This window comes from Corapipo altera, unplaced genomic scaffold (assembly GCF_003945725.1).
Source record: "Corapipo altera isolate COAL_440 unplaced genomic scaffold, ASM394572v1 53, whole genome shotgun sequence".
NCBI lineage: Eukaryota > Metazoa > Chordata > Aves > Passeriformes > Pipridae > Corapipo > Corapipo altera.
This window is the reverse complement of record NW_020884900.1, coordinates 9,667,341-9,680,032: the sequence shown is the minus strand read 5'-3', so window position 1 is coordinate 9,680,032 and position 12,692 is coordinate 9,667,341. Positions and strand designations below refer to the sequence as shown.

Below are 12,692 nucleotides of genomic sequence, written 5' to 3'. Positions count from 1 at the left end.
AATTCTATTTTTCTAAGGGTTTAGAAAAATTCTATTTTTCTAAGGGTTTAGAAAAATTCTATTTTTCTAAGGGTTTAGAAAAATTCTATTTTTCTAAGTCTTCAGTAATTTTGTCTCTGAATGTTCTTAATATTTAAACAAATGTATGAATTTTTCTGTAGTTTTGTGAAGTTGTAGCCCTAGTGACTGCTTTTAGCAAAGGCTCCTCCTGGCTAAGCTTCATAAGCCAAATCACTGGATTTATTTTGATCAGTTTTAAGTCTGGGTTTTTTACATGCTTGTTTAACATTGTCCTGTCATGAAAGCATAGCCAAAACCTTCTTTCTACCATTTCTTTTGCAAATCTTTTTAGAATATCTCTTATTAGTCTTCTCCCATCTCAGTTCCTACCTTCTCCTTACGCAGAAGTCCTCTGATTAACATCAAACTTCTTTCATGGCTGCAGTTTCCTTTTGAGATGACTTACCCAAAACTAAACTCTGCCTTCCAGGTGAGAACAAACCACTGATTTCTACTTAAGCATTCTTATTCACTTCATTCATTCTTCATCTCTAGTTTTCACTGCACATGGGCCAACACTGCTCCAAAATGATTCAGTGCATTCAGATGGGGGCTGCCCACACTGACCCCATTCGTAATTGCATGTGGGTACAGCTCCTTCAGAACTCAGAAATGCATGCAAATACTTCAGCTTCTATTTAGTTTACAGGTTTTTTAAATATTGTTTTAACCAACATTTTGTGGTTTGGAAACAGCTTCTACTCTGCAGTTTTCAGAAACCCTCCAGCACATACTTTTGGAGGGTTTCAGCATTTCAGCAGCCAAGAAACATACCTCTTCTGTAGCAGCTAAGACTTTCCATTCCTAAACTTGCTCAGGACTCCTAGGCATAGCCACTGAGCCATACTGGATCTTTAATTTAATAATTTCTTCTGCATCTTTTTTTGGACTAAATCCAGGGCATAAGTCTCCATCAACATTTCTTTGATGAAATCTAATGCAAGTTTTTTTGTTTTGCTGCAAAGGTTTCATCCTTCTCACTGCCTTACTCCCTGGAAATTCGGCTGATTGTCCAGCTCTCTTGAAAGCTTCCCTGCTTCTGGTGCCCCCAACTGGCTTTTGCTTTTCAAATTCCATCTGTGACCTCTGCAGTTTGCTTGTGATAGTTCACATTCCTTTCTATTGCCTTCAGTAGGGCTGAATACCTTACAACACATAGGAATAAAAAGTGTTCTTGGCTTAGTTCCAAGTAGTTCACAGAACTAGGACTCAAGTAGCAACTATACTTGAGTGGTTCATCCCCAAATGACCACACTAAAAAAAGCTTGCCTCCCAGTTGTAGAAGTTTGTTGTGTTTGCCCTTAAATAGAAAACCTTTAGTAAAAAGGTCCTAAGATTAGGAAACTTAAGTCTTTAAAATGAATGTGACATATACTTCAGCATAAAACAAAAGGAGGCAGAAAAATTTTGTACATCTAACTAAAAGAAACCAGTAAGGCAGAAGTAAATGGATCTGATGTCCTTCAGGACCAAGCAACAAGAATTTCTTCTTGACAAATTTTTAAGTCAAAGTTTCTTTCAATGCTGAATTGGGGCAAGTTCATAGGTGGATATTTTAGATCCTCTAATATTATTATTTGTTTGGATGTTTTTTCCCTTCTGAGTTTCCTCAACATGGTACATTAAATAGCTTTTGCTTATCAGAAAATCAGTAGTAAAATTTATATAAATAAATCTTTACTCCTTACAGCACAGAAATTGTTCTCTATGGATTCTACAATATCCTCTCTAGAATATGACATGCTTGTCAAAAAAGTTCTCTGAAATCACCCCCAGCATGTAAAGGTAGACAGCTGTGAAACAGCAAACCCACGCACAGCACGAGATACTCTTCCCCTCTGCTCTGGATTAGCAGTCTGTCCTCAGGCAGACCCAAGTACCTGGAAGCTCTGCTGCTACAAGAGTACCTACACTCAGGAACAACTGTCTGGCACATGACTCCCATTTGCCAGGAGCAGAAGATAATTCTACTGAGCTCAGAAGACAGGACTTAAAGGAACACCAACTACAAGCAGAAGTTTTCAGCCTACAGTCAACTAAATCCGGTTCTCTCACAGCCAGCTAAACAGCCTTGAACACCGAATTCCCTCATACAGCAGCCTTAGCCCTGTGTACGATATACACCTTCCCTGGCAGTCCATACCCATATCTGATCCTCACTGGAGAGGTGCTGCAGGAGCTCCAGAGCAGTGGTAGTGGACATTGAGCCACTTGCCGTCTCGGCGGTGCCAGACACGGGTCTCTTCCGACTGTGTGGTGCGGGGCCGGCCCTGGCCGTCGATGTACTGCGTCAGGCGGATGTACGCGATGCAGGCAGCGTCCTCCCCGATCACATGGACGTGGGGGTTCAGGATGGTCGTGTGTATTGGCTTGCTGTTCTTCGACAGCACTAGCAGAATATGCAAAACCATCAGATTCATTTTACTCTCACATTCTCCAACCTCTTTTGTATTCTACTCACCTTCCACTGGATTCTGGGATACAATAAAAATTGCTTCAGGCAAAATCCAAGCAATTTGTTCCCTTATCACCTGTTGTTCTCCTTAGGAACTGCACACATATTGCCTAGAATCCCCTTGGCCCCTTTGCTCCCTCTGCAAAGCATACTTGCCATTTTGTCAACATCAGTGCTGGCATGTCTTCAGTTACAGGAAAAGATCTTTTACTTACAGAATATTGGTGCAAAGGAGTAAATAATCAGGGCATCTTTAACCTAGGCCAGCATTAAGTAAGAACAAGCCTCAGAGAAGTGTTAAAAACAGTAGGCTGTTGAGAGAGACAAACTCTCTGCATACTAGAGCATTAGAAACTGCCCATACTGAGGACCTTGATCTAAACCCCAAAATAACTGAACAGCTCAGGATTTAAATTTCAGTTATCTCATCCTGTAGAGACATCCATGAAGAGAGGCAAATCCACTGTTATAAATTATAATGTTTCTCCCAACTCTCCTGCCCCAGACTGATGAGGTGACCCTTGTATCCATGTAATGAGTTCATTAGGTGTTAAAGATCTGAAATCATTCAGGGAAAAGTCAAAATTAAGGCATCCTTATGCCTGACCATTCAGTATGTCTACCTCATGTTGATTCCATCAAAATCTGATTATTTTTCCATTTTCATATCAGTAAGAAGTCCAGTGCCTCAAACTTTTAAAGCTCTTGCAGTCCATGCTAGCAAAATATTTGCACCTGGCAAATTGTATGCCTAGAGTGAAGGGGTGTGGGTGTTAGAATTGAAATTATTGCTGAACAGGCTTCTTGAGGGGAAGGTTGCTGGCCTTTATGAATGCATTATAACCCAAGGACAATCAAATTCTTGCTGATTCTGATAGCCAGCAAAAGCAAGGGCAATTTTCCCCCCAAAATGTGGCGTAAAGGAAGAGTAGAGAGAAAGCTGTTGGTGTTACCAAATTTACCCACTCACAGTTTTCAAAGTAAAACTTATGGAAATCCATTCCTTCAACCAGGTTCCCCAGTGCTTCAGGTTCAAATGAGGTCAAGCCAGGATCACAGATTTTTCTGCAAAGAAAAGTACCACAGGCTTACAGTTTGCATTTGAGCCCAAGCGCTATTTGCACAGTGAAGTGCTGGTATGTCATTTGACTCACACCCTGTGTCCACCGAACTACATCTCCCTACTCCAAGGAGTAAGCTCCTGAAGGACTCAGTCCTATTGCAACAACGTGGAGCCAACTAGTTGGCATTTCATATAAAACAAGCCTCTAGGTTTCTGGCTTTGCTCTTACTCTCTTTCTGCTCATCCCACTGCTCTTCCCCCTACTTTTCCTACAAACCCAGGACATTTTCCGTTTATCTCTTCCATTGCTGTTTGATACCTGACTTCTACTTGATATTCATTTAGAGCTCTACTATAACCCCTACTCCTAATTGATGGAGGCTAAAAAGGAAAAAACTTTTTACCATCCCTCACTGCATGACAACTCCTCACACTCAGGAGCCAGAGTATCACTTGCACACAAACTGATAAACAACCTGTCAGAAGTCATCTGTACTTACGTATAAGCCTCAAAATCTCCATTGTTGATGGCCTCTATCAGCTGCTCTGTTATCTTAATGATCTCTTGCTTACGCACTGTGAACAAGAAGAAAGAGCAATTTAACTGTGCTTAAGACTTCAGTGGAAATGTGGGGCTACTGGGTGCATCCTACAAGCAGTTTGTAGAGCACCATTAATCTAGATCTCAAAGGATGCTGCTCCCTGCATTCTGGAGATATGCAGTAATGACAGCCATCCACATGAGAGTAGGGGGGCAGTGGCATGAAAGGGAAATGGTGATCCCGTAATGCAGGGAGAAAGGAAATAAAGGGGCCATATTCAATTTTTTTCTTCTAGAAAGGTCTAAGGCACCAGAGGTGTCTCCTGAAAGACACCCTGATGTGCTTCTGGGGAGTCTGACCAATGAATGTCAGTGAACCTGCCCATGTGAAGCACTTGTCTGGTAGCTCAAGATGTGGAAAACCTTCACCAGTGATCATATACAAATGGCCACCACACAGATAAAGCCAACTGAAAAAAGTCTCCCAACAACTTGCCAATACCTCAGCTATTACGAATGCTGCAAACAAGCAGCTGGGACACGTAGGAACGACTTCTGCAAGCTAGAAAGACAACTGCAGCAGGATGGATGGGTTCCAGGAAGAGGTCCTAGCTATATACTAGTGACCACTCCATTCTTCAGGCCGTTAGCTTCTGCCAATCCCTACAGCACAATTCTTTTCAGCACTCTGACAGCACTGCCATTAACCCAGCCCAGCACACTGAACTTCAAGACAAATGGAGACAAGGGTTAACTGTCTACTGTTATTTGGCCTCTATCTGGCCAGCATCTCTGCACTCTCTTCTCTTGGTTTCCCACAGCAGATTACACAGACCTCATCACCTCTGTGGTGTTCCATCATCCGTGCTGATCTCAAGAATTCTTAACATTTTCAAAGTTTAAATCAGGTCTCTAAATAACACAGTTCTAGTTCTAAAACTGTATGTGCGCCATACCTATGGTACCTAGGCCTGAGCCTATATGCACAACCTCACACCTCCTCAGCCTTCCCCACACCTGTAGATATACTATCCTGCACATTTAGGTACATTTAGGAGGTACCCTGGCATTATCTTCAATATTAAGAGATAATATACAATTCCTACCACTGGAAGTGCCATTTATGTGCCCTTCAGCATCTAAAATGTAGATGTCTGAAATGCAACCAGTCACCTGACTGTTCCTGCTTTAGGCCCTGAAAGAAATCGGTACTTCTGGAAGTCTCACCTAGGCATCTTCGATGCCTATCATTAGGGGATGGTGTTTAAATCCAATCTACTATCTTCAGACATTCAAGTCAGTGAAGCTGAATTCCACTCTCATCCATAAGATGCTAGTCTGAACTGCACGCCTCCCCCCCAAACTTTGATCCACATGTGCACCTCATCTCATCATTGATAAGCACAGTTGGAAGAGCAACAAGATGATAATATCAATGGCTATGAAAGATGTCTGCACCTACTCTGGAAATCAGTTAAGAGAATTATACTACCCCACCAGCCACAGAAACCCCTTGGATAGGGGACATCTGGCTCATAACAGTAAGGGAGCTGGTTTTGCCACACGTGCTGTATACACTTCCACATATCCAAAGATATATGCAGGGAATGGGTCAAAACGACACAGTGGGCTATGTCTATTGTGACAAATTGTCTGGGATTGCTTTCACACGACGTAGAGCTACTTATTGGACCTCTCTCCCATGCACCACCAATGATGTCCGGAAGATGGAGTCCATGGGAAAGGCTCCATGTGGGATGAGTGAGGGAGATCTGCAGACCACAGCCAGTGTGTGCTGACTCATCTCAAAGAGATATGCACCCCCTTCCCCAGTGCCTCGATGCAGCGGCATCAGCCCTGTCCTTCAACACAAGTCCATTCCATCAGACTGTGCTCGTCTCTTGGCTTTCACTCCATGTCCCGAGCTAGAACCGGCACAAAGGAGGTGACCACTTTTTCCTCAGGACAGAGAGCCCCAGGATGTCAGGGGGACAGCATTCACGCCTGCCGCTCCCGACGAATCCGCGGGGCCTCCTCCCTGGCACGGCAAAGGCACAAAGGAGGCGACGCTCACAGCACGGGCACCGAGCGCGACTCTCGGCTGCGCTGCCCTCCCATGACCGAGCCCGGGGGCAGCCCCGCCACAGCCGCGGCCAGCGCAGCGCCAGCCGTGCCGCGGGCACAGGGCGCCGTGAGCGGCTTCCACTCGAACGCCGAGCCCGGGGCGGCCCCGCTCCCCGCCCGACCCCCGCCGCTCCCTGCACCCGCTCCCTGCACCCGCTCCAGCCGCTCCGACAGCGCCGGTGAGGGGCACGGAGGCGGGGAGGAGAAGAGGGGGTAGCTGTACATCTAGGGGAACTAGCATCACTCGCACTACTCCACTACTGCTACCCAGCTGCTAACTTACACGGTGCTCGGTTAAGTACAAAGGGAACTACTGGAGTTAACAAAGGCTCCGACCGAGCACGCTCTAACTCCAATGTCTGCCCTGGGCTGTCCCAGGCATGAAGCTTCTCTTCACAAGACTGTGTAGCTGCAAAACAAATGTAAGCGTTAAAATAATAAACAAACAAAAAATTAGAAAGCAAAATAAAAACCAACAAAGAATTATAGACACACACAGCCCCAGCCCCAATCGGCACACAGACACATCCATATCCCAAACGACTTCTACCTGCTCTCCTGCCTCTGTCACATCACCTGGGCCAGCACTGCTTGAGGCCACCTGGGCACTGATGCAAAAAGCACAGCAGGAATTGCACTAATGCTGCTGGGAGGTAGTTTGAGGGTGACCTAAAACACTGATCAGAATAGTGACAGAGCAGCATGAGGGCAAGTACAAGGTGGGATTTAAAGACAAAGAAAGTAGGGACATCCAAATCACTGCAAATCTCAGCTCACAGGGGAGTGGGGTGGGAGAACAGTGCCTGCTTGGCAAAGAAGTGATTTGGCACTCCTCAGTGTACCAAGCAGGGCCTTGCTATGAGCAAGAGGAAGGAGTTAATAAGAGAGCAGTGATGGACAGCTCACAGCAAAAAGGGCTTCAGAAGAGATCATTTCCCTTCCATTCTGTCTAGGCAAAACACCTTTCCCATTGCACCTCACAAACCAGCAGCTTGACATCCTTAGAGCTACTTCAAAAATAAGTAACAGAAACGCTCCAACTGCTGCATCATATGAGATTCTGGTGCTGTAGGCAGGAAACCAGGAAAGTATGACAGGAAAAGAAAGAACAGGGCATGCTTGCTTCTTCCTTCCCAGATTGACCTGAACAGAATCAAATACTCCAGATGTTCCCAACTCACACTAAGGATCCTTTTATTATTGCTTTAAACAGCCAGGCAGCTAGTACAGTACGTCTGTGTAGGGGAAAGGCTGGGAATCCCAGCTAGATTTTCTCCAACCTACTAGCTTTTTTTCATATGCATTTTCAGAGTTTTTCAGCCATGGGCTCCTCTGTGGAGGTAGCCAATTCAGGAGATATCAGACAGACATTACCACAACTCGCAGACTAACCACGGTACTAGCTAACTGAGCTAGCAAGACAGACACACAAGGTAAAGCTTACGACAGACAAATGCCCTTCAGAGCCAACATTATCCAAGAATTTTCACTCAGAGCACCTGATGATGGATTCAGAAAAGCTATGGAGTCTTCCAGCAGCCACAGCCTCCCTTTCCAAACATCCTTGGAGTAGTCTATAAAAACTGGTTTTGGTTCCTTTGGTACTTCTGAGCACCATACATGTCTGGGGTCCTCGGAAGTCCTTGACAAGTGAGACTGAATTCAGCCTAATGCATCCCCTCCATAAGCAAACCTGCACCACTGACCCGATTTACCACAAGGAAAACTAAGAGATACAGTGACTTGCTCGAGGAAACCCTGAAAGGCAAGTTCTCTGCAGAGAACTCCACCTCTCACCCAGATGAAAGTGAGGAAATGAAATTAGCTAGGATGAGGTTCTGGTTATTTGTTTGTTTGTTTTTCCCCAGAAAGGGAGGGAAATATTTGGAAAATTTTAGTGTGCATAGGAGGGTATTTTGCAGGAAGGGAGATGATTTCTTTTTTTTCTGGAGTACTAGAAATGAAAAATCAACGTTTTGGAAGAAAGTTGAGGAAAGGAAAAATCTTGGGGAAGGAGAAATGGAAAGGGTGGAGGGAGGGGTGGGAAAAAGATGCTGTGAAGCACTGCACCCCTGGACTTACTGGCTGAGAAACAGAGAGAAAGCTGGGACTGCATGGACTCAGTCTGTGTTTTGCTCTCACTGTGCCTCCGTCCTTCAAGCACTGAGCTGCCGTCCCCGGTGGAGAGAGGGGGAGCTAGCATGGCAGGGAATTAAAACACAAACACAAACAAAACACGCAAGTTCAGTAAATAAAAAAAGAGAAAGGAAATAGGAGAACATTAAAGAAACCACAATGCTGGGCACAAAACATGCAGGAGTGTCCTCCAGGGCAAAGCCAAGTAGACAGCTCTACAACATGAAACTACTGTGCAATTTAGAATGACAGAAGGGCAGGGGGGCGGGGGAAGAACGACACACACTGCCTTTAGCCTCACCACAGTGGAAACAACATATCCCTGAGGCAACTGCCACTGATGGATAAAGACAACGTCTCCTACAGCACAGCAGGACTGATCTGTGTAACCTGGTGTCTATTTAAAATAAGAAGTTGGCAGAGGAACTGCACAAGCATTTCCCCTTTCCCAGAGTCATGGCTATGCAGAACACTGAGAACTCCAACACTGTCAAACCTTTTGGTCTACTTAGTTTTGCTCAAGTGCTTGCTTATCTGAAAAAGTGGAAGGTCAGGAGTGGAAAAGGAACACTAGTGAACACTGCTACATTTAAAACTGAAGCACTAAAATTACCAGAGCTGGCTACAGCACAAACCATTACTGTGCAAACTCCTTCCCTCCCAATCACCATTCAAATGCTCCCTTCTATTAAAATTGTAACAAAATTTTCCAACCTCTGCCAAAAACCACAAAACACAGTTTTGATCTGTAGCCCCATACAACTCTATGGATTTAGCCCTGACCAGCTGCCCTCCTTCATCCCCACCTTCTGTTCCAGTCCTAGCCTTCATTTCCTCACAGCATTTGTGTTCCTGACTTACATGACCCATTGACTCAACTGGCTCAAGCATGGGACCTCTCCCGAGCAAAAGGTGCCACAGGAAACAAAGTTCTGGACAGATATCTGTTCTGGATGGTTATCCACCAGAGATCAGACAAATCAAATCCATTACCACCCTACAAAACCCATCCAGTTCCCATCCTTCAAAGTGAGATCCTTAAACCATGGATTACTCCTTGGCAAAAAGGTGGGAGCTAGAATACTGTCCTGTAATGAAGCCAGGTCTTATCAGAAACAATCTGTATTGCAGAGCTCAATTCACTCACTGACATGTGTTTCTGCTCCCTGTGACTCCTCAGAAGAGGAGCCAGGGCTTGTGATAAGCCATGGGAAAAGCATCAGGAACTAGCCCAGCTGACGGAGGTGACATTGCTGCTACACCACAGGGTCAGCACTGATTTTTCCCTGGATATGTAACTCAGATGAACTACAGGGAGAAAGAGAATATCTCTGCCTCAAAATGCAAGCTATTAACACATTTGCCTCAGAATGCAAACTGCATTTATCCATCCTGAACCTGCTCATTCAGGAAAATGTCTGCTTGTCCTTCATTAGGGAGGTCAGGCAAAAGACAGCTGCTCTAACGACATGAGCAGATACGGAACTTGGAGCTCCTCAATTTAAAGAGTTTTACAAGTACAGAATACTTATGATATGGTCACTGAAAAGCGTGAAATCTCTTTTCAGCCTCTCCCTCTACTGATATCTCAGTCAAGGACATGGAAAACCATTTCTATTGAGAGATGGCAGGCTGAGAATTATCTTCATCTTAGAAATAAAAATAGACCCAAATAGAAAAAAATAGCAAGGGTACTGTGTGCATATCACTAAAGAGATTTTCAGAAAGGGGTGAAAAGGGAGACTGAGCAGTAAGAGAGGTTTCAGTCAAGCAGACTCCAAACCTCAAGGGACTGGTAGGGATTTTCCACACCTAGAAATGGAGTGGAGATGAACATATTATGATATTTGCAAGAAGAGAATTCCAACTCTGAGACAAAAACAAATTAGCTTGGGGCAAACAGTATTTATATACCACAGAGGCCAAGTCAGCCAGTTCCCCAATGCACAGTCCCACTGTGACAGGAATGACAGCATCATGGCAAATTTATGAACTGAGTCAGACACAGAAATCTGGGAAGCTAGTTCAACACAATGATCGAATCTCCAGAATCCCTTGCCTACACTTAACTGTATTAGAAATTACAGGCAAAACACCTACCTTTCAGATCCTCATCTTCAGTTGTGGTGTTACAGCTCTCTGTGGAACCCTGCACGGCAGAACAGAGCATTACCAGGCATCAGCAGTTGGGACCATGAGCAAATAGTTTGATTTGTTTGTGAAGAAAGATGGGGAAAAGCGCAAAAACATTGGCAGGGATGGCAGGGAGAGGATGATACAAGGAAGATTTGGATGAAAGCAGGCCAAATACTAAGCAAAACTTAACAGTATCTCTGCTCAGCTTTTGCATGTTCAAGCCGTTCACCCAGAACTTTTACAAGTATGGAAGTTACCAAACTCTGTCAAATGAAATCAGATGAGAGTTGCTTCTGTTTGGAAGAAGAATAGCCACAAGAAGCTAAAGAAGGGCTCCTAGGCTTTCCCAGAGGAAGTCTCCATTTCCAGAAGAAAAAAAAAGGTACATAAGTGTCTATATCTTCTCTTTCATCCCACATACAAAAGAGAGTGGTGGTTACACACCACGGTAGGAAAGAGATGTTAATATCTGAACAGTTGTCTTTACTCAGCCTCTTCCAGAGATCCACAGCCATATAACACAACCCTTCTAGTCTACTGCCAGCAGTATTCAGGAGCATGCTACAAATCAGGCACTGGAAAGGTAGAAACCGAATTAAGACACACGAAGACAAGAACAAGAGAGAAGCAGAGGTTTCTCTGGCAACACTCCCATCCCTTACCTTTATGCCATCTGTAGCATTATGGACAACAGTTGTTTGAGGCTCCTAGGAAAGGATGGAAGAATAATTAAACTCCAGTTCCAAAGCATTCTCTCATTTCCTTTCACTCTCCAGCAAGTGGAGAAAAGGTGTCTGATATTAAACAAAATAAAATCAAACCACAAACTCCAAACAGCACACGAGTGCCTGCGTGCGCGCGCACACACTTCCTGCACAGGTTTCCTTTAGAGAGAGGCTACACTAAAAGCTACAGTCACAAGGAGACAAAGCCCCCAGCTTCCCTGCAATTGCCCCTAATTCCCAATTTGCTTCCAGTGAATCAGGCTGGCACAGACACCAGACGGCAACCAAGCAGCCAGTCTGCACCCTCTGCAGCCGTTCATGAAGTAATGAACCCTCAGCATTGTCCTCACTGGAAAATATTTCAGAAGAGGGAGAGGGGGAAGAAAGGATAATACTGGGGCTGGGGCCTTTGTCTCCCAGTTTTTTGGAAAGGTTGCTGGGTATGTTACCCTAAAAAAGGGACATTCATAATTTCCATAACAAAAAGGGGATGAGCCAGATCACCTCAATGCCTCTCAGAGAGGAGTTGCTAAGGAACTGTGAAAAAAGGCATATTTTTCTAAAAGTCTCTAAAATGAGCTCCAATTTCAATAATAACAGTATTTAATAATTTAGAAGGGCTCTCTCAGTATCAATAACATCATGAACAAAGCCAGTGAAAAGAAAGCAGAAAATTATGAAGTGTCCCAAGAATCCTTCATCCTACAACAAACAAAACCAACACCAAATTCACCCCCTCTCACCTCCAAAAAATGCCAAATCCAACTCTCCAGAGACAGACAAGAAAGAGCAGCTACCAGGCCTATGGGTGCTAACTAGCTCCTGCACTCATCCCTTCATTACCAGGAAAAGACTTCAGGATCCTGCACCATCTCTTCCCACTGCTGTCACTCTTGCAGGGTGGCTCAGTGAGGGCATCAGGGACTGTGCTGGGCAGTGATGTACACTCACCCATCCTCCTCTGCCACCCTTGCACTGCTGTCTGTTCTTCCAAGCATACTGAGGCAGGCCACACACACTGAGCTGTGCCATTCGATGTACTTGGCACAGGGCACCTATGAAGCCTGCACACAGCCCAAACAGAAAATGCCAGCCCAGCAAGTCAGCAAGCTGCAGAGGATCAACTCAAATGAGCAGGCCAAATGGGCCATCAAAGGATTCCTCTAAAAGCTTCAGTCTGCCCTTTCTTCTGTGGTGTCCTGAAGTCCATCCTCCATTTCCTGAGTGTTGGAGAGTGGATGGAGCTTGACACTCTCTTCTTCCAAACCTTCCCAAAGCCAGCAGGAACAGTTGGACGGGACACACAGAACTGTACAGGGATGGCACATGGGGAAGTCCAGGCAAGCTGCGATCCCCACATCCAACCACAGCTCTGCTCAGCACCCCCAACCCAAAGCCTGTGAGGCTGTGATCAGGCCCCACAGCAGCACAGGAACACAGACAGAACGAAGC

At 45.0% G+C, this 12,692-nt stretch overlaps 1 protein-coding gene across 13 annotated transcripts in view; it reads right to left on the bottom strand.

The window, feature by feature from the left end:
- CAMK2G (calcium/calmodulin dependent protein kinase II gamma) overlaps positions 1–12,692 on the bottom strand; it is a 118,095-nt gene that overhangs the window by 3,169 nt on the left and 102,234 nt on the right. For 6 of the 13 annotated variants that reach the window (XM_027649369.1, XM_027649368.1, XM_027649372.1 and 3 more), the window contains 6 exons: positions 11,178–11,222; positions 10,480–10,528; positions 8,326–8,439; positions 4,079–4,154; positions 3,486–3,580; positions 2,204–2,449 (listed from right to left, as the gene is read on the bottom strand). In XM_027649369.1, coding sequence (XP_027505170.1) covers positions 2,217–2,449; positions 3,486–3,580; positions 4,079–4,154; positions 8,326–8,439; positions 10,480–10,528; positions 11,178–11,222 — 612 coding nt within the window. In that variant the 3' untranslated portion in view covers positions 2,204–2,216. Of the gene's footprint in view, positions 1–2,203; positions 2,450–3,485; positions 3,581–4,078; positions 4,155–6,526; positions 6,653–8,325; positions 8,440–10,479; positions 10,529–11,177; positions 11,223–12,692 lie in introns of all 13 variants that reach the window. The other 7 variants (XM_027649374.1, XM_027649377.1, XM_027649376.1 and 4 more) reach the window with 4 other exon arrangements.